The 18559-nt window shown below is 40.7% G+C and overlaps 2 protein-coding genes across 8 annotated transcripts in view; one reads left to right on the top strand and one right to left on the bottom strand.

Annotated features, from left to right (window-relative positions):
• The window catches only part of LOC125766886 (uncharacterized), a 26765-nt gene extending 19455 nt beyond the window's left edge, over positions 1 to 7310 (bottom strand). The window contains exons 1-2 of one of the 7 annotated variants that reach the window (XM_049432973.1): positions 7162 to 7310; positions 1012 to 1346 (exon numbers count right to left, since the gene is read on the bottom strand). In XM_049432973.1, coding sequence (XP_049288930.1) covers positions 1012 to 1165 — 154 coding nt within the window. In that variant the 5' untranslated portion in view covers positions 1166 to 1346; positions 7162 to 7310. The other 6 variants (XM_049432979.1, XM_049432980.1, XM_049432977.1 and 3 more) reach the window with 6 other exon arrangements.
• On the top strand, positions 3896 to 18559 carry LOC125769528 (pickpocket protein 28-like). The gene is made up of 5 exons (XM_049438261.1): positions 3896 to 3920; positions 15254 to 16071; positions 16117 to 16277; positions 16356 to 16712; positions 16779 to 18559. Exons 1-5 carry the CDS (start codon positions 3896 to 3898, stop codon positions 17071 to 17073), a joined length of 1656 nt encoding a protein of 551 aa, XP_049294218.1. The 3' UTR covers positions 17074 to 18559.

Genomic DNA, 18559 nt, shown 5'->3' with positions numbered 1-18559 from the left:
CGATTTTCTCTTAATTTCTCCCTTATCAATCATGCTCGTTAGTGAGTAAATGAGTACAAAACGTGACATGAACATTCGGTATGGCACTTGTGCTAAATATTCTTGTTGACCCCGACCGTGGTTTAGAATGGCTCAGGTTAGTATGCTGTACTCAAGCCAACCAGTGACAGTGATTTGCTGGCAACACTGGCAAAACAATATGTTCATCAGGGGCTGAACACATTACCGCATGTCTCTGCCTTGAGGCTTAGACTTCATCGTTACGATTCTCCTACTATCCGGACTCCAAAGACACTGCCCGATGTGTCTGCTAGGCGGTGCCTGGATAGCCCGCAGAATGCAATTAAATTTCAATTTCTCTCTAACTTTCGCGGTTTGCATCCTTCGCAAAGCTTAAAAACGAGTCTAACGATACGCTCGGTCGCGTTTGTCGGTTGCGTAAATGCACCGTAAGTAATGGTCAGTCATTTGTCAAGCACGCAAAGGAACACATAAAGCGGTAGAAGATAGTAAAATAAAACAAAAAATGAAGCCATCCATTTCTCCAGCACCTTCGCAACGGAACTGCTGTAGCGCGTGCAATAAGAAAAAAAAAACGGTTAAATGATACACCTCACGAAGATCAGGTATATCGCACCGCGCGAATACCCCTAAGGCTTCGTCACGTGCGGATCCCGATCGTATTATTGTAATTTATGTTCATCTTAAGAAGTGATTACTTCCATTAAACGCCCCCACCCAGCAAACGGTTGGTCGTTTTGTATAAATTAACGTAAAATAAATTAGAAATATGTGAGTTGTAACAAAGAACCGGTAGAGAATGTATAAGATGATCGTCTCCTGATCACCTGAGGCATGTGAGTATACCCAGTTCGAATTCGTTGTCATTAGACGACTGACAGATACTGGTGAAGTCCTGCTGGTGAATGTTTATCTTTCGGCAACACGGTGAGTTGTAACGAAGTTCTGGCCTGTAAGAGGCCTTGTTATTTCCCGGCTATTATGACTTACCTGTCAGAAGGAACAGCGCGGCCAGCGTTGTCGCGAGACCAATCATTTGTCGCCCAGTTGACAAATGGTGCCGTGGAGCGTGTCGGCGACATGTGGTCCGTCCGTCAGCGCTACTCCACCAACCCCATGTGCGTGGGGTGGCGTACGTGGCCATTTTCGTTACGACCAGCAAAATTCTATGTTGAAATTGCGACACCACGCGGAAGAGACACTATTTCCGATATTTGCTCTCACTCACCAATTAACACGTTTTTAATCTTTAGCCCTTTAGTGTTGCACTTCTTTATACTCTTTTTATCTGCACTTCACACACTTTTGGCAAAGGGGTACGAATTCTGTGGAAATAAGAGATTAATCGTTGCGTTACGGGGGCGAGAAGGGTTTACCGAGTGTTTTGTTCCGTTCGTGGTTCTTTGCCAGAATGTTACGTTTGTCATTTAATGGCCGCACGCAGCGTCTTTGTTTCTGACGATACCACCATGATCGTGATCAACTTTCTTTTCCATTTCCCTACCGTAACTTGCCCTGTCCTTATAAGTTTCGGTGGTTTTGTTAATTGTCATCCGGTATGATTTATGTCCGGCTTGAGCGGTTTCACGATCGTCGTTGGTGATGTGCGCATTTTTGTTGTTGCTTTGCTGCCACTAGTATGTCATTTGTTTTACAAACATGCAGCCATTAGAGTGGAGTCGACTGAATTAAAAAAAAATTTCCCATCATTTACTACCGTACGGGTGTGAATGTTTTGTGGATTATTTTAATCCTGTAGGGAAACTGTTCTTAAACAACCGCAACCGTTAATGACGAATGATGGTGGTTAGCCCAACGATGAGCCCTCGGCCAATACACTCACAACAGTGTGTCCCGGCGTGATCGAGTATGCAAATCATCATGCACGCACGCACGACTGGTGATAAATTATGTTTACAAGCCACACTCACCCACTGTATGTAAATCTCGATCGATCGGAGACCGAACTCCGGTCGGCAGATCGGATACCCCGGACCAGGCTTTCGGTACACGGATTAAACGCGTTGACCGCGCAGACAGCCGTAGCATTTCCTTACCTAATTATAACATTCCACACAGGGAATCCAGCAAAACAATACCGACAAAACCGTCGCTGAATCAGGCGGTCGCGTGGGAAAAATGCCATACCCAAAAAAAAACCACAAACAGAGCGCAGAAAGCCGAAACTGAGTTTGTCGCGAGTTGGACACGAGTATCTTCCCGCATGACAAATAGCGAATTAATCTAATCAACCACACTGGTGCTGGTGTAGAGCCGAAAGGCGAAAAGTACTACACATTTATCATGATGGGAACATTTAAGGTATGATGGGGGACTTCTTTTTTATATATTTATAACGATGAAACGCTTCCTGTAAAAATGACCATTTAGAGTGTGCAATATTTCCTTAAAAAAAAGATTATTTTAATGGGCACGCATGCTTGCTTCTATTAATTAAATTAGTTTAGCATGCCAAAAAGGCCTTCTAAATTTATATGCTTTTAATTCTTCAAAAGTTCACTCCGAAGAGCGTGTGTGTGAGTGTCTGGAGTTAACACCAGTTATAAGTAATAAATGTTGCCAGGGACAGAGTAAAAATTTGTTGTCCGATCACGTCCTTGGAGCATCGTGCATTTTGACCCTTCCCCAAATGCTGCACCATTAAATTATTTGATCGACAGCATATATGTAAAGTTGAGAGCAGCTTGTTTATTTCTTGTTTGGCAAATATTTTCCTGCAGGTAAGACATTTAAAAGGTATTTTGCATTCATGGTAACATCCATTGCTAAATGCTTACGATCGATCAATCACACTGATGCATACGAAATGCTTCCTTTTTTGGCGAAGCTTCAGCAAAGGAAAGCTCGTAATTGTTCTACTGAAAATATATGCCACACTTTACGATAGTTTAATCATTCCCAACATCAATCGCAATTCGGGCGACTTTGGTTTGATTTAATTGACAAAGCGGATGGCGCGTCGACGGTAACGCTTGGCTGGCGCCACGTTTATAATAATAACGGGCGTGTTAAAATATGCCACACAAAAAACCCCGGTGGCGATTTTACGGATGGTGGGGTTTGGAATTTTCCTTCTTCTCATTTTTTTTCCCCCCATCCTGCGAATAGAAAAGTGTGTGATCTTCGGTTGGTTGGTTTTTTTTTCTTCGTAAAACGTACCATAAGATAGGAAATGATGACTATCGGCGTAGGTTTGCTATAAAAGTTGAGCCGTTTCCACTCTAAACGCTTTAGTGCGTTCAGAGCGAGTTTGACGATGCATCATAAACCTCCACTGATCTGAGGTTGGCTTTTTTTATGGGGCTTTAATTAAATTGCTTCTCGTAAAAATACTCTCGCGAACGGACAACCTGTACCCATCGGTAAGAACGTCAAGCCGGAAGAATAGGGCCAAAAGGTGAAGCATCTTCGCATTTTTTTTTATGGCACGTTTAAACTCGTAACCTAAGCATTCGTTCGCTTACCGCAAATAAAGGCAAAGTTCACAGACAACATTTGTGAAAGGTTGTTCGCCCCAAAACAAGAAAAAATGCCATAAGCTTTAGCCATGTAGTCATTTATAAACATTTTAATCTACACATAATGTGTGAAAAATTAGATCATTAATTTAAATAAAACCCAACCCGGAATTTGGCTTCAAATTTCTCAACAAGAAGATCGAAGGGTAGATATATGTGTTGAGCAAAAGGAGACAAAGGTACCGATCGTACCTCGGGAGGAATGCACGCTAAGGGAGAATAATAAGCGATTCTTCGATCTTGTTTTACCAACGGCAATGGATGCATTTTTCTGTGGCCGGTTTTTCGGTTGGAATGTATAGGAATGGCAGTTTTATGGAGTACCGTCATCAAACATGAAATATGACGGACTGCATCAAGGTATTTTTGAGATCACACATACGATCGATCGTATTATATATTCCCGTAACGTTGTTACCGTGATAAAGAAACACAAAATGGAGAGAAAATATTTTGAAAACTAATTACCGTGAAAGTGACCGCGAGATGATGCTAATGATGGCATTATTTTACTGCTTGTTAGGACATTTTTTTGTTGTGTTTGTGATGTTGAGAGACTTAAGTTGTTATTTACCCTTTGTAAGTAAAGTCAAAAGTTGGGGACACAATTCATTCTACAGAGCGCCACAGTAAATAACGAGATGCTATAATAAGTGGATGCTATAATCGGATTAAGTAGCACTTCGATCGTGTCGATCGTGACCAATCCAATTATTTTGCTGTTGATTTTAGTTTTACATTTGTTCTACTGTTTTCGCACCACTGCTAATGGAAACTGGAGCTTTTTCCGCTACAAAGTAGATGAAGCCCATTAATGCAACAGTTTATGTTGGAAGTTACTTAATTTATTTATAGCTTATAGCAGTTTCTATAATCATCGGGGATGGGTTTTTTTGTTTCACTGCTATACAAAAAGGACAAATTTATTTCCCTTTCAGAAATCTCTTCCTTGCAGCAACACTCACTCAGCATTGAACATAAAGATGGATACATAATTGACCGTCTGTGCACGAGAACAGGTATTAAGAAGTTAGGTGTTTTTTATCTTAATTTTTATCCCCCTTACCTAGCTAATGAACTCCATTCGACAAATATTTTAGAGAGAAAAATTGCACCTGCATTTCCAACACCTACACGCACATGCACAATTGCGATCGGATGCGATTTTTTTTTTGTCTCGTGCAACCTTGAGAGGGTCAGGTTGCACATTTTTGCACGTATCAATCGCAAAACGCCCGTTTAACATGGAGCTGCATTCGAACGCGGTGGAGTTCGCAATCGTGCGAATGTTTGGTTGGATGTTGCTCCTTCATTAAAATCCGTTAACTACACGCAAATCCACCCAAATCGTTGTTGTACCAGCTGTCGAGCCGTTGCAAAGCGGGCAAACAACAACAAAAAAGCCAGCAAAACCAATATGCTAATTTGCCGGCCTTCCACCGTGCCACCCGGGACACGATCAGCCTATCGGAGAAGTATGTTTTTATATGTGTTTTTTTATATGTTTTAAATAAACAGAAGGATAGTATTGTAAGATTTCGGGTGCTATTAACGCATATGTAGAAAGTTTTTATCTTCGCACACATATCCACATTGTCGCCAAAGGATGTTTGAGAAATAAAACAATAAACACCGAAAGCTTTTAGTAGCCGGTCCCGAGTAGTTTTCCATCGCGGATTTCAATCACTCACCGGTCTCCTCCAATGGCCACCGGCAGTGGGCAATGTTTTTTAATAAACTCGTTTTTTTGTTTTAAAGCGGATCGATTTTCGGCATCCTGAGTCTCTGGGCCGGTGGGAATCGAATTGGCAGAATTGACAGGTCTAATCGTCTTCTGCCTTCGACCGCATTGGATGATTTCTTGGGTTTATTCTGGGGTGTTTTTTGTTGCTGTTGGGTATAAGATATTTGCATGTCTATCGCTGGGTTTTCTGGATCGAAATGTGATAGGCTGTGCGCAAGGGTAACAGCCCTCAATGTGGAGGAAGGTGACGTGTACCGGTGTTTACATTTCGATGGAACATGTGCGTATCGGAACGACTGATCGGACAATTTATGGGCTTTAATGCGTATCAACGTATTCTTGTACGATTCTCGCGGGTTGGAGTTTGTTCGCTGTTAGCAAACATGGTGTAATGTGGCCCAGGTGGTGCAGATAAGTTTGCTTTTAATTAACATTCAAAACTATGCTTATCATTTTGTTTTAATGCCAGCCGGTTAAATTATGTGCAAAAGTTGTTATATTTCTTGGGTTTCGATTGGGAAATGAAATTTAAAAAATCTCTAATGACCTTGAAATTATTTCGTAGGTTTTTGTTAAAAAATTCTAACGCCTTCACACAGCTGCAGTGAATGAATATGGATAAGGAACTCGTGTCTTCAAAGCTAATGTTGTTACAGAAGCGCTTTGCAAAAAAATAAAATAAAGAAGGAGACACTAAACAAAGTGTTTATTGCGGGCTATTAATTTGGAGGATTTATTGCTTAATAGCTGCATTAGCACAAAACAAGGAAGGAACACTTGTACGATGCAATTTAGATGTATTCCATTGAGGAGGAAAAAAATAACCTTACTGAGTGAATTGTTGCGTTCCAGTGTCCAGATGTCTAACAGGTCAAATAGGTTGCAATACCGAACAGGACACACAAAAGACAAGAACAAGAATAGCCACAAAAACCAACAAAATACACAATTTGCTTTTATTTTGTTTCCCCCCTTTTTGTGCACGTGCAACTTCTGACAGACGCTAATCGGTATAAGACGCTTGTACGCACGTTAGACGTTAGACGAGTCCCAAACACCGCAACACGCCACTAATCCCGCGTATGAATGGCGCCGGTTGAATGCGCGTAGATACCCGAACCTGATTTTACCGCGGTCAAACATTTAGTGTGTAATTTATGTCGTTAGCGCACGATAATGCAATACAATCCGTACGTGCGGAATCACAGGAACTCGAATGGGCATAATTTATTGCGTGAATGAGTTTCGCAGCTTTTCCGTACGGCAGTGTATTGGCCCGCTACGATTTGTTAATGTATTGGATCATTTCGGGATCAAATCGAACCTGTTGAAAATGGCCCCCAGTGTGCTACCTGTAGATAAAACTCTACATGTAAACCCTTTGTATGGCTGATTTATGCTTATTGGAGAAGATTTTGCTGGCCAAGACTTAGAGATTTCACAGTTTCACAAAGATACAGCAATGCTTCTGTAGCACGGTTTATTTCACAAAGCCACAAAGTTAATCACCACGATTTAATTATCAAACAAACGCACTGCACGGTGGCCGTTTTCCCAATAAAACACAAGCTAAATGAGCTTCACGCAGCCAATTAACACGTTCGAATTATGGGCAATTTCTTTCGATAATCTTCACAATAACCCCTCAAAGATGTGGTAGGTACCACACTGATCAAACATCCAATTACTAACGCACGCACCACAATTATTCGACCCGCACAACACCAAATCCCAAGTTGTAATTTGGTTCCTGTTCGCCCGCACTTTGATCATTCTGCCGCAAGTGGTTCTTGCAGTTGCGTTTCGACTTCACTTCTTATGCTAAACTTGCCGTCTTCTATGCGAAGGATCACACACCGTTTTCACAACTCGTGGCTCTGGGGGAGAACTCACAACCGTACCGTTGCTCGGCCTGCCAACGACTGACTCTCGAGCACGAGCTGAGTGAAGCGAGCGAATACAAATTTGTGACCCAGCGCCGGATGAGATGCCACTCAGCGGAGCACATTGCGTGCATTGCGAGCTGGTCTGGGGGTCGCGTGATGGTGGACGATAATGAAGGGTTGATGTCGTCCCGGTGGGTAATGGGTGGGAGGGCTTGTTTTGCGTTTTGCGCTGAGCATGAATGAAAATAAGTGAAGGTACGGACGTCCGCACCGTATCGTTTCCGGTGGTGGAGAAAAGTGGCGAAAAGTCAAGAGGGATACATCTTACGAGAGTGACGAATACAGGGTTCGCCGTGTGATTGAAGTTTAGGGGGTAGCTTTCTATTGAATTTCATTCCATTTTCATATTTAATTGTTTTGTTTATTTTTATACATTACTATTTCATAAAGAAAGTTTACGAAGAAAATCCTTAAAGGAGCATCTGGTTACTAACTTGCAGGAATAGTTCTTATATGACTTCGATTAGATTAAGAAATTCGTTTTTTCAATGATAAACAGTTTTTCCGTTCAAGATGTGCTCATTTTTGTATCAGTGGTGAAATCTTTCCAGCTATTCATTTCATAAAAGCTAATAAGAAAATTAAAATATGAAATTGAAATTTTAAAATATGAAAATAAACTTTCATTATGTACAAGATCCATTAAATGCGAAAGATTCTAGATTTATACTTCTTTATTTTAACTTCAAAATGTGTTAGGGATGATGGTGAATTATTGTAAAGTTTAATGCTGAGGCACAGGACCATGTTTCACAAGGCATTGTCATTCAAGAGCGAAGAATCATATTTTAAATTTCCTTTTTTTCCTTTTTTCCTTTTCCTTTCCTTTTTTTCCTTTTCCTTTCCTTTTTCCTTTTTTTTCTTTTTTTGCAGAAAAGATTTCCTTTTACATATTTAATAGAAATAGAAAAAAATCCTTTTTTTCTTTTACTTATTTCAACATAAAATAGAACTCATCTTTTATGCGAGACTTTGGATTGAGATCGTTAATGTTTATGTTACCGGCTTTTTAGAAACAAAAAATAAAAATTCAAACACAAATTCTTCATCACTGTCAGTAACCCTGCAACGCGAACAACGAAATATGGAGAAAATTACACGACGTAGAATGAATCACTCGTGTAAATTGATTAGAACTGCGCATTTGCTTAAGAAATGCAATAGTAGTGAAATTCCAAAGTAACTCTTATCTGGGATGTACTTTTTGTGGAATGCGTAGATTGTGCACAATTTTTTATTGATCATACAATAGGAATGCATTTATCTATTATAACATCTACAGGAATGCATCCGATCTATTTATTGTGTTTTGAAACTTTGAGCTTAATGTACCTATCTATATCAAGCCTGTTGTGGTTAGTTGAAATAAAATGTTTAGTATTCCTTTAGCCGAATAGTCGAAGGATGTCTAGGCTGGTTGTTCCGTAAATAGAGGACAGTAAATTAGCAGCCATCGTCATTGCTAATTTCTGTTGTTTTCACTCCACCTTTGCTAAAGTAAGTTTTGTGACGTACGTAGGGTTTTAAAAAACCACTTTATGTTTGAAATTATTTATGTGTACGATCGGTAAGCCCTTTATTGTTCATCGCTGATTGAGTTGTGCTATTATTATTCAGACCAATCGTCTAGTAAACCACGGAATACTACTCCGTTTCTCTACTTAAATACTAAACACAACTGTTACGTTTCGTTTGGTAAATTTAAAGCCAACATACGCTAAGAATGTCTATCGCTATATTACGATAGAATGCAGAGAAACGGCGTATCCGCACTTTTGGGTTGTTGATAATAATTCCCATAAATTGTTCCCGAGGGCAGACGTGCTCTGTTCTAACGATCATCACGCAGCCTGTCGGCATCACAAAGCCAATCACCTGGCAACTGTCTGATGGGACTGTCGTTAGTGGACGACCAATAGTGTGAAACCATGATAAACATGGTTTGTGGCAGAACATTCGGCTTAGGAATTAAAAATGCAAAAGGGAAGCGTTAGCTTTATGACCGACCGGGACGGGTAGATAATATAACGTTTTTTTTTACTTCGTTAATCCAAAAGATATTATCCAATGTAAAATCGCAACAGCAAAACATGCTAGAAGAGCAAAGATTCGGGAACGACAGACCATAGTGATTTTAGCTAACATTACTTATTAAGCTCACATCGTTAGTTAGAAGAAAAAATGGTTGAAAATCTTAAACGGTCACAGGGATATTTTGAGAAGCGAACTGTTCACTGGGTTTAATCCTTAACTGCCATAAATGTGTGGTCACTGGTATGTATGCGTATATTTAAATCACTCCTAATGGAATGTCACTAGGGTTACGATAATGTTCCGCCTGATGTCTATTTTTATTTCTCATTTTTCCTTCCGCATTGTAAAAAGTCTAAACATATTATAATTTAAAAAAAGATTTCTTGTTTGATTTTTATCATTTGCTTTAAATACAAGTATAAATTATTCATAAATTAATTAAATATTTATTTTTTCCCTTTAAAACCAATTGTGTTTTCATATCAAGAGCTATAGCGTCACTGTATCTTTGTTCTCGATGCGAATGTGCTACAGTTGGAAGAAGAGAACACTGATTGGGGTGTTAAGAAGGCGACACAAATTGTAATTTTATGACCGTACGGTCAAGATTTATGTTTATTGGTTTGTTGTTAGGCAAAGTTTTTGGATGCTCCCCTTTTCTAGTTGTAGCGTTGCTTTCCATCCATGACCTAGCCAATGTTACAGCACTTCAACTTTTTAAATGGGATGGTTTTTGTTGACTGAGTTCAATAAAACGATAAAACGTTCGCGTGGGGTACAAGATTGATTATTGTATTTTTAAAGTGGTGTGGATTAAAGTGTAGTGCCAAACCAAAACAAAATCCAATAGAAAAAGCTACTGTTGTGAATAGAGCCGGTGATCTATTGCTGTATATGTAGTTCATTTACACATTGTTTTTTTTTTTTTAAAAGGCAATTCGCTTATGTAAGTGAATTAACACAATGGAAACGAATGACACATTATTTGGAAGATTTAGCACATACATTCCACAGATTCACCTACGCAAAAAACCACTCCCTTTCATGTGATGAAAGTTTCCTTCAATCGCCCTCTGGTCCGAAAGCAGAAATCGACACTTTTTCATGATTTATTGCGATCAAACTCCCGATGAAGGAGTATGATTGATGGTAGTGCGTAAAACAATCGTTAACCAGCAAATAAAAACGATCAATGAATAATAAATTAAATCAACGCACTGTAATTCGACCCCTCCTGGGCTCGATGGAGCGCACAAAATTATAAATTGCTGATTGATGCAGATGTACCATGCGAATAGTGTGAGTCCGAATTCAAGCAATTCTTCTTCAAATTCGCAGCAGACAGTAAAATTTATGAATCGTAATAATCTTGAAAATTTCTACCAAATCATTGCAATTAACAAAATTTACATATGGTAAGCAAAAAGAAAAGATCATATGAAAAATGATTGAAAGAAAAGAAAAGCAAAAAAACAGATCGTCACCAAAATTGATGGAGATCAAGGGTACACAAGTAAAGGTAATCAAATATGGTTGATCATGGGTTTGAATTGATGTCGTCTTTTGGTCGTTATAATTCGGTTAGAAAAAAAACTCCTCCAATGGAACAGATACACCCACGCGAGCTGTAGTTCCCACGAAGCCACAAATCGACCCGTCTGTTGGTCTTTGTTTGATGAAGAGATTGAACGTACAGTTCCGAAGATCTGTCTGATGATCGTAAATCGGTCTTAAAACGTTTATTATAATTTTGTGTTTTATTGAGTTATTAAAATTTGGCGGAGACGAGATCGTTAGAATTGGGTATGAAAATAAAAATATGTGTGTGTATACATTTATCTCCGATAGCAAAAAAACGAATAGGAGTTGTTTATAAGAAGATTACTTTTTTCTATCTCCATCTCTAGCAGTCAGCACACAAAATTGTAAGCAGTACAAATGATAGCAATTATACAACTTTATGATGTGATCTCATGCCGATCAATTTTGAAGCTAATGCAAAAAGAGAGAGAGAGAACCTTGACTAGCGATGACATCAATATTTTTACATTGTTTATCTTTAGACGATGTTTGAAAGCAAGAAAGAAGTATTAAGCTCTAAGCGTGATCTATCGCGTTGCGTCACAACACATTCTCAACAGGTCATCCCTTTTGGGGGCAATTTATTGTAACGATCCAGTTAAAAGTTTTATGTACATCCTTCTATTTCTTGCTGTAAAGTCGTTTTGACCGATTGGGGAGTAAGCGTTTCGGAATAAAGGAGATAAACTCAATTCTCAATTCTTCACAGCATAAATTCAAAGACGAAGAATTTTTGGGGAAATGTGGGCAATTTAACGATGATGACGCACTGTCATAAAGTGTAATCGAATGTCCTAAAAACTGAGCAATTCGTACGCAACATCTTGAAGTAACAGTTATGATTGGACCTAGGAATATAGGTTGTCTTCTTTTGCCCCCGAGTAGATCAAAAAACCCAAGTAGACCAAAATGCCCAAACTAATGTCTACGGTCCGAGGTTTAATGTGATCTTTTATGTTCTACGCCACGCGACTGTGTGTCCGAGGCTAGTGCCGGTGAATGACACTTTTTTGGGTAATAATAAAAAAAAACAACTATTAACCCGAAGTTTGCGTCGCATTGAATCGGAATTAGATTACTCTCTAGAACGATCTACAGACATAGTAGATGACCACAAGTTTGTACAGTTCTGTCACGTACGGGCACCAATTTATGTTGGCGTGAATTATGGACCGGCCAATAGCACGCACTCACTGTTTGCTGGTGAGTATTGTGCGAGAAAATGATTTCTGTTTGCCCTTAGTACACCCGTCAGGTGCGTACTAAGTAATATCACTTGTCAGTGAACGAAGTGTTGTTTACATGTCATCGTTGTGTTCTTACCATCACGTTAACACGCTCACGATCCCCCCGCTTTAAAAACCATCACAAAGCGTTTTTGGGGAAAGCCGAAGGGGAAACCGGTAGGCCGGTTTGGTTGTCTCGTTTCGACAAAAATTTACACCCATCGATAAAAGTTGGTCTCGTAAATTTGGGTGACAAACGGCGCCATAGACTAGGGACGGGAAGGTTGCGCCGTGGAAGAGACCGTGGTGGGAGAGAAAATTGTCCCTAGCATGTGAGGAGATAAGATTTACGCGCTTCCTAATTGGTTTAGTTTTCTTCACTTCTCGGGCATCGATCGCCACTAGACCGGCTTTTTCGGCTGTTTAATGCCGAGGGCCTAGCGGTTGTTTCGCGTACAGCATTCTAGCCTAGTTTAGGGCGCTGCGGTTGCTTTTTGGGAGGTGTTAGATGATTTGTAGTTTGCCGATAGGTCTCGTTAGTTTAAATTAAGTCATATCGCTTAGTTACGCTTCCAGCATCACTCCGTTTAAGGCGTGTAGGTGGCTTCCATTGGGTGAATTTATAATTTTGAGAAGTAACACAAACGATTGAAATTATTATGTAAAAAAACACACAAGCATAGTTTTTATGTCCACAAGTAAATAATGATATCCAAACTATTCTGTTTCGTTTAGCACTAGTCACTAGTCGCTTCCCAAACGATGGCAACCATTTTGACACCCTTTTTTTTGAGATGGAAGGCATACTCACCGAAAAAAAAATCAAATGTTAATAAAAATGTTTGGATCGTATCTGACCGCAAAGGACGACCCGTACGGCCTGTGGACAAACATTATCAGCAACACCGAATCTGTCGCGCTGATGCTGCTATAGCAAAACAGGGAAGGGTGTGATGGGTTTGTGTAAATATCCATGAACAAGAAAACGTAATTTATGATTCTCGCGGTTGTAGAACCATTTGTCATACGATTATTAAATATTGCCAACATTCTTTGACTTTGGTTTTTTTTTGGGTGTTCGTTCTTTTCCAAAGGATTTTTATGTAGCATAGAGAAAATGTAGATTGGAAGGTTTATGAAAATAAGATTGTGCGAACATTAGGATGAAGAGTGTGCATGTGTGAATTTGTGGTTTTAAAATTGACAGTTTTATTTGCTTTTACTTCATCCAGGTCGCATTTTAAATTATGCACAAGATTCGCACATTCGGCAGGAATTTGAAGAGGAATTAAATTAACTTCCCCACAGAAACTGTGCTTCGATGTAGTTTTGCTAGCAAACGCGAATATTCCGATATGATAATTCGACAACATATTCAAAACATACCATTTTTCGTGGTCACTTTCGCGGTTTTTTTTTGCGGTTCATGCGGTTGAACTCGATTGGTCAGCGTTGGAATTGCTGTTGGTGCTTTGTTTTGTTCCGTTTTTTTACACTTTTGTACTTGTGTTTTTGCTTAAGTTTTTTCCCCTCCTTCACCCACTGTGCTGTGTGCGATCATTAAGATAACATTAATCATCAACGAGATCGACCATGTCGCTGTACTCGTGCGAGCAAATTTATCAAACTGTGAGCGCGCGGTCGGTTGTGGACACGTGGTTGCAATTTGTGTCTCATTGGGTTTTGCAACGAAGCTCCAAGGGTGCTCCCATCGTCCAAAAGAAATGCCACACGGTTTACGATCCATTGTCTGTTAGGCAGTGCGGGAGTGATTCGCTTCCGACAGATCGATCGGTCCAGTGATGACCACACATCAAACAGTAATAATTTCTTTTTTTTTGTTTTCGTTGTTGCCCTATCCCATCGCCGGTGGTGCTTTATGTCCTAAGCCGCTTTGTCGGTAGTTCTATTTGACCATAGGGTGCAACCAGCCGTTTTGCTGGCGTGTGCTGCAAATTGCACTCTAAATCGTAACAATTGTTAACGGCGTCATCGGAGCGGCGGCTACCCGATTGTACTATAGCGACACGGAAGAAGGTTGTCGTCAGCGGATTACGGTCGTTCCGTCGTATTTTAATGGGTGTTTAGAAGGGTGGACGTTTTATGGCACACACACGGTGGGTGTCATTTTTATGGTCACCAGCATTGCGTGATTAGCTTTTCCTCCCGCCCCGAGGGCCGGATGAAGTTTCAGCTTTGAGATCTTGTGGATGAATTCCTACGGAGAAATTCTGTAACTCGGTATCAGCTTTATCCTGGCGAGATTAAGGTATTTTGCGCACGAATTCATTCATTATTCATTGCATGAATGATTGAACGATCAGAGTAGTACATACAGTGTGTAGCTTTTGCACACGGCATTACTAAAGCGTAGTAATAGTTAATTAATAGAAAGGCGGTTTATTGATTTTTAAACTTAATTACAAAATGTCACGCACAAGAACAAAAATGTGAAACAGCAAATCTGACGTAATAAATTTAATAAAACATGAAATATACACAATTTCAAACAGATTTTACATATCTCCTTCAACTGTGTTATATATCGTGTTGAAAGAAAATTTGATGTAAAAAACCTGATAATAGCAAACGATTCCCTTGTCGCTTTCATTACCACATGCAACACATGGTTTGTTGGTTCATTGAGCTTGGAAGCGTATTTAGGCCATGGTCAAAATAGGATCGACCGTCAGTGTTGCTGTTGTGCTGCGGGCAATAGAGTCGGATAACTTTCAATGAAAGCTCCCCGTTGGATAATAGTGAAGAACTTAGCGCGAGAGTACTTTGCGTCAAGCACGTGTCATGGCATGTCTTACGTAGTACACCCGAAAGTGTCCATTATGGAGCGGTAAGTTACGCGGAGTGTATGCGGGGGGGTTAAAGTGGGAGAGTTGGAGTAATTTCTGGACTCTGTTCAAGTTAAAGTTGAATATGAAAAGATCGATGTGAGATCTTTCTCAATATCTTGATCTTATTGATAGTGAATTGTACAAAACTTTCTCAACCAGGGAAAGATTCCAGAGAACTACTTCATATTCTACTACAACTTAAAAAACTCCAGAAATGGTTTCAAGTTCATTGATTCTTCATCGATCAATATTGCGCATGTTGCTGCTGAGTTCGATAGGAACCTTCCGAATGGTAGTTGATTAACCGATTGAGTCGTGTCGATAATCCTATTTAATATTGTTCTCAACCTACCCACGAATAGAGTTTGCTGGTCGGTGGTGGTCGTCCTCTCACTAAGCTGCTGCATAGCGGCCATCGTAATCGGCCATCAGAAATGGATCGAAAAGCCAATGATCGTAAGCTTCTCCGCGAAACCGATCCCCGTGTGGAAGATGCCGTTCCCGGCCATCACCATCTGTCCGCAGACGAGAATCGATGCGGAAAAGTTCAACATCACCGAGGTGTACCTAAGGGCACGTGCCAATGCAACACTCTCGTACGACGAATGGCGCAAGTTGCGTGTGCTGACACACGTCTGTTCCTCGGTAATGCGCTCCAAGAACGATTTCTATGGTACAGGAGAAGGTACCAGCCGGGATACATCGGCACCGGATAATGAGCAGGTGGTAGAACAGTTGATCAATATGTCCATACCGTACGATGAGATGTTTCAGTCGTGCATGTGGAGCTTTAACTTTCGGCCGTGTGAGGCGCTCTGGGCACGGAAGGTAACGGAGAATGGCATTTGCTATAGCTTCAATATGCTTTCGAGTGCGGAACTGTACACGCAGGATCAAGAGTTCCGTGAACGGGAAGTAAATCCTGATAGCAAGAAACACGGGTTCCAATCGTTGCATGCATCCAAGATGCGTAGTACGGGATGGACAATGGAAAAGGGCTATACCGTAGGTGAGGATCTTCTAGCATATCCGAGACGTACGGCTAGCGGAGGATTTAAGGGTGGTGCGATCGTATTAATGAAGACGCATCAGAAAAATCGCGAATATATCTGTTCGGTGAGTTGGTACCGGGTGAAGATGTTTTATGTTGCTGAAGGATATTTCTTACTGCTTTAGGGTGCTTTACAAGGCTACAAGGTCACAATCCACCCACCGGATGAATTCCCGAGACTGAGCGAACATCATATCCGAGTACCGCCGATGCATGCCGTGTCGATTATTGTGAAGCCACGTTTACTCACCACCCAAAGCAATCTTCATCGATATCCTTACACAAAGTATGTAAAGGACAAATCGCAAAGGCTCAATTCTGCAATAGAACTAACTCCTCTATTCGCAATTTATCTTCTTTGCAGAAGGCAATGTTTTTTTGCGGACGAACGGAAGTTACGCTTTTTCCGCGTGTACAACGAACAGAACTGTGAGTTCGAATGTCTCACCAACTACACCTTGGCAGAGTGCGGTTGTGTGACGTTTGCGATGCCACGGGATAATACTACCCGGGTGTGCGGTGTCCACGAAAAGCGTTGCTATAAATCAGCTGTGACTCGGCTAATGGAGCTGGATGAGTTGACCGTTTACACGGGACAGGATACGTGTGACTGTTTGCCCGCTTGTACGACGGTGAAGTACGATGTGGAGCTTTCGAACGATTGGCTAAATTTGGATGCAATGCTTGCGTCCATGATTAAGCGAGAGCGTGGAATGGAAGGGTATGGACGTTAGTTTGGGAGTAGAGCTGCATTTTGTGGTAGTAATGTTACTTCTCTTTCTTTTAGAATGGAACCAATGTTACTGTACGTTTACTACAAGGACAACAAGTTCTCCTACATCGAGCGGGTGGAGTATATGAATTTTAATGGAGAGTTGGCAAATTTCGGTGGCATTCTAGCACTTATGTCTGGCATGAGCCTTACAAGTTTGGCAGAAATATTGTACTACATCTTTGTACGGCCTGTTGGACTTTGGGTTAAGGCACAGTACTTGAAGGCCACGGTTAGACCATCAGTAGCAGAGGTGCAGCTGCATACTCGTAGCAATTCTGTGTATCCCGTACGTCCTTGGATCCCGTAGAAGACGATTTTACGATCAACATGGTGCGGTGAAGTTGCAAGAAGCAATAATCCATTCTTACCCAGCTATCCGGATTCGATAACGATCCGATCGGGTGCGTTTGTGGTAATGAATTTTAATGCAACCAAGCCAATATGCACTTACCAGACACACATTCTCCTTGAGTAGCTTGCTTTTCCGTCTCCCCTCTACGAACACAGTTGTTAACGATCTCGGCACTGTTCTGGCGCTAATCCATTCCGTGTGATTGAGTTGACGAATGGCATTGACAGCAGGGAATGAATTTTTCAATGCAAACGCATTTAACCGTATGCTAATCGATTGCAAAACTACCGCCTCTTCTGTAGTAAAGCATGTTGGGCTACAGGCAACTGTTGTCTAGTAAAAGTGAGCGTGAGGCGTGAGAAGAATTGTGAAACAAATTCTCTTGACAGAGAAAGCGGCTGCAGGAAGGTTTTGGTAATGTCTTTTAAAGGTTTGCTCCCTAGCCTTTGTTCGTCTTTATTCTCACCATCTGGGAAATGTGAGTGAAAATGTTTGCCTCAAAATTGTTGATCTGGTTTTCAAATAAACAAACTACAAAGGATCAAATTTGCACGGCTAGGTGTTGAAAATCCATGCCAAAAACTTTACCATACTCGGCACGCTTCGGTACGCGAAACACAAACAATCGCAAAAGGTTACGCCAAAGGGACGTCTTGTAATGCGCACACCTGGATCGGGTTACGAAAAAGTTCCACTGTTCTTGCTGTATATACGTCCCCTACGCAAGCAAGATCCTTGCTCATACTATATATACCTTTCCACAAAACCCGGAAAACGCGATGTGTTTGGAATTGGAAAATTATGAAAACAACCCGCACGTGCCATCTCGATTTAGGGGACTTTTAACCCACCCCCAAAAACACCCAGGCATGGTCAGTAAAGTGCCGGGGGGAAGGAAAAAAAACTGGGAAGCAAAAGGATGATGCATTTCATTTGTTTGAAACAGTCGACCGAATACGTGTTTTAATTTATTTTCCTACCATAAATTAGCATCTTCCTTGCTTGGGGTTGGAAAACCGATGTTGGACCCCGGGCCGAACGATCTTTCAGCTCGGATCGGAGTAATTTATTTGCAAGATGCATGATGAATATACAGGAGAGATCGTTTATGTGGGCTATTATTTTATTTTGGCACGATAAGCTGAAAGGGTTTTATTTGTTGATGGGGTAAACAAAGTTCAATCGCAATGGATAGAAACAGTTCCGTACGGGAGCTTTGTTCTGGAGCAGTGAGTTAAGATATACAGGTGATTAATTTGAAATGTTTGTTGGTTTTATAGTTTTAGCTTGGCGTTTTGGGAAATTCAATAGCATTTTCAGGCCCATTAACTATTGTAAGAAAATGCACATTAATTAAATGACGCTTTAAAGTGCTTAAAAAAGACGAAAGATGGAAAAGAATGAAGTTAGTTGAGTAAAATTGAAAATCGAAAGGAAACAA

This window comes from Anopheles funestus, chromosome 3RL (genome assembly GCF_943734845.2).
Source record: "Anopheles funestus chromosome 3RL, idAnoFuneDA-416_04, whole genome shotgun sequence".
Taxonomy (NCBI): domain Eukaryota; kingdom Metazoa; phylum Arthropoda; class Insecta; order Diptera; family Culicidae; genus Anopheles; species Anopheles funestus.
This window is presented reverse-complemented; position numbering and strand designations above follow the sequence as displayed.